This window comes from Chenopodium quinoa, unplaced genomic scaffold, assembly GCF_001683475.1.
Source record: "Chenopodium quinoa cultivar QQ74 unplaced genomic scaffold, ASM168347v1, whole genome shotgun sequence".
In the NCBI taxonomy this organism is placed as follows: domain Eukaryota; kingdom Viridiplantae; phylum Streptophyta; class Magnoliopsida; order Caryophyllales; family Amaranthaceae; genus Chenopodium; species Chenopodium quinoa.
In genome coordinates, this window is record NW_018743920.1 from 5902282 (window position 1) to 5903146 (window position 865).

The 865-nt window shown below is 37.5% G+C and overlaps 1 protein-coding gene across 1 annotated transcript; it reads left to right on the plus strand.

Annotated features, from left to right (window-relative positions):
* Positions 1–402: 402 nt before the first annotated feature.
* On the plus strand, positions 403–865 carry LOC110688565 (auxin-responsive protein SAUR71-like). Its single transcript, XM_021865333.1, has 2 exons — positions 403–742; positions 861–865. The coding sequence occupies exons 1-2, from the start codon at positions 403–405 to the stop codon at positions 863–865; spliced, it is 345 nt and encodes a 114-aa protein (XP_021721025.1).

Below are 865 nucleotides of genomic sequence, written 5' to 3' on the forward strand. Positions count from 1 at the left end.
GGAGTGAAGTATTTATTTAGAGAATCTCAACATAAAGAAGGAAGAAATACTAGTCAATTACTACTTGTTGTTATTAGACTAATCACTTGGCATTTCTTCTAAAGTTTAACCAAAACCACCAACGAATATCCGCCATGGTGACCCCTTAATGTCAAAAGTCTTCCAAGTACATGGTAAGGACAATTTGTACTATTATTCATTGTAGTCATCATCTAACAACCTCTTTTTCCACGCAAGCAGAATTATTTAAAGCTTAGTCCTACAATTATGTATAATTTATACATATAATAACAAAGGAAGAAAATTAATAGGAGATGATGAGTAGTATAAAAGAATAGCTCATATTAGTATATGCTTGGATGCTTATGCTGGAGTGCTGGACCCGGCCCTCTTCCACAAAACATGGCGTTCATCAAGCCAAGAGAGCTTGGTGGGAAGATTTTGAGGAACAAGGAATGTCTACCATCACCACCAAGCTATGTTAGATTATCTAGAACCGACAACGACAACGAAGATCATCAAAGAGACGACGATAGCAATGAAGGAGGAACCCCCAAAGGACATGTCCCAGTTATGGTCGGCATGGAGGAGAAGGAAGTCAAGAGATTTGTGGTTCCGACTCGGTTTATGAAGGATCCTTCCATTGTTGCGTTGCTTCAGTTATCGGCCGATGTGTTTGGTTATGATCATCAAGGGGTGTTGCGGATTCCTTGCCACCCTGAATATTTTCAAAAAATTATAGGTAAGCTATATAAGAAAAGATAGATATCTTGTCTTATACTATGGTTTGATGTATTAATCTTATTGGGTGCTACTCCTATATGATTGCTATTAAGCTATATTTTGGTGAAATATGCTAGATTGA

Coding starts and splice junctions, on each gene's coding strand:
- LOC110688565 (XM_021865333.1), top strand. CDS start 403: ATGGCGTTCATCAAGCCAAGAGAGCTTGGTGGGAAGATTTTGAGGAAC.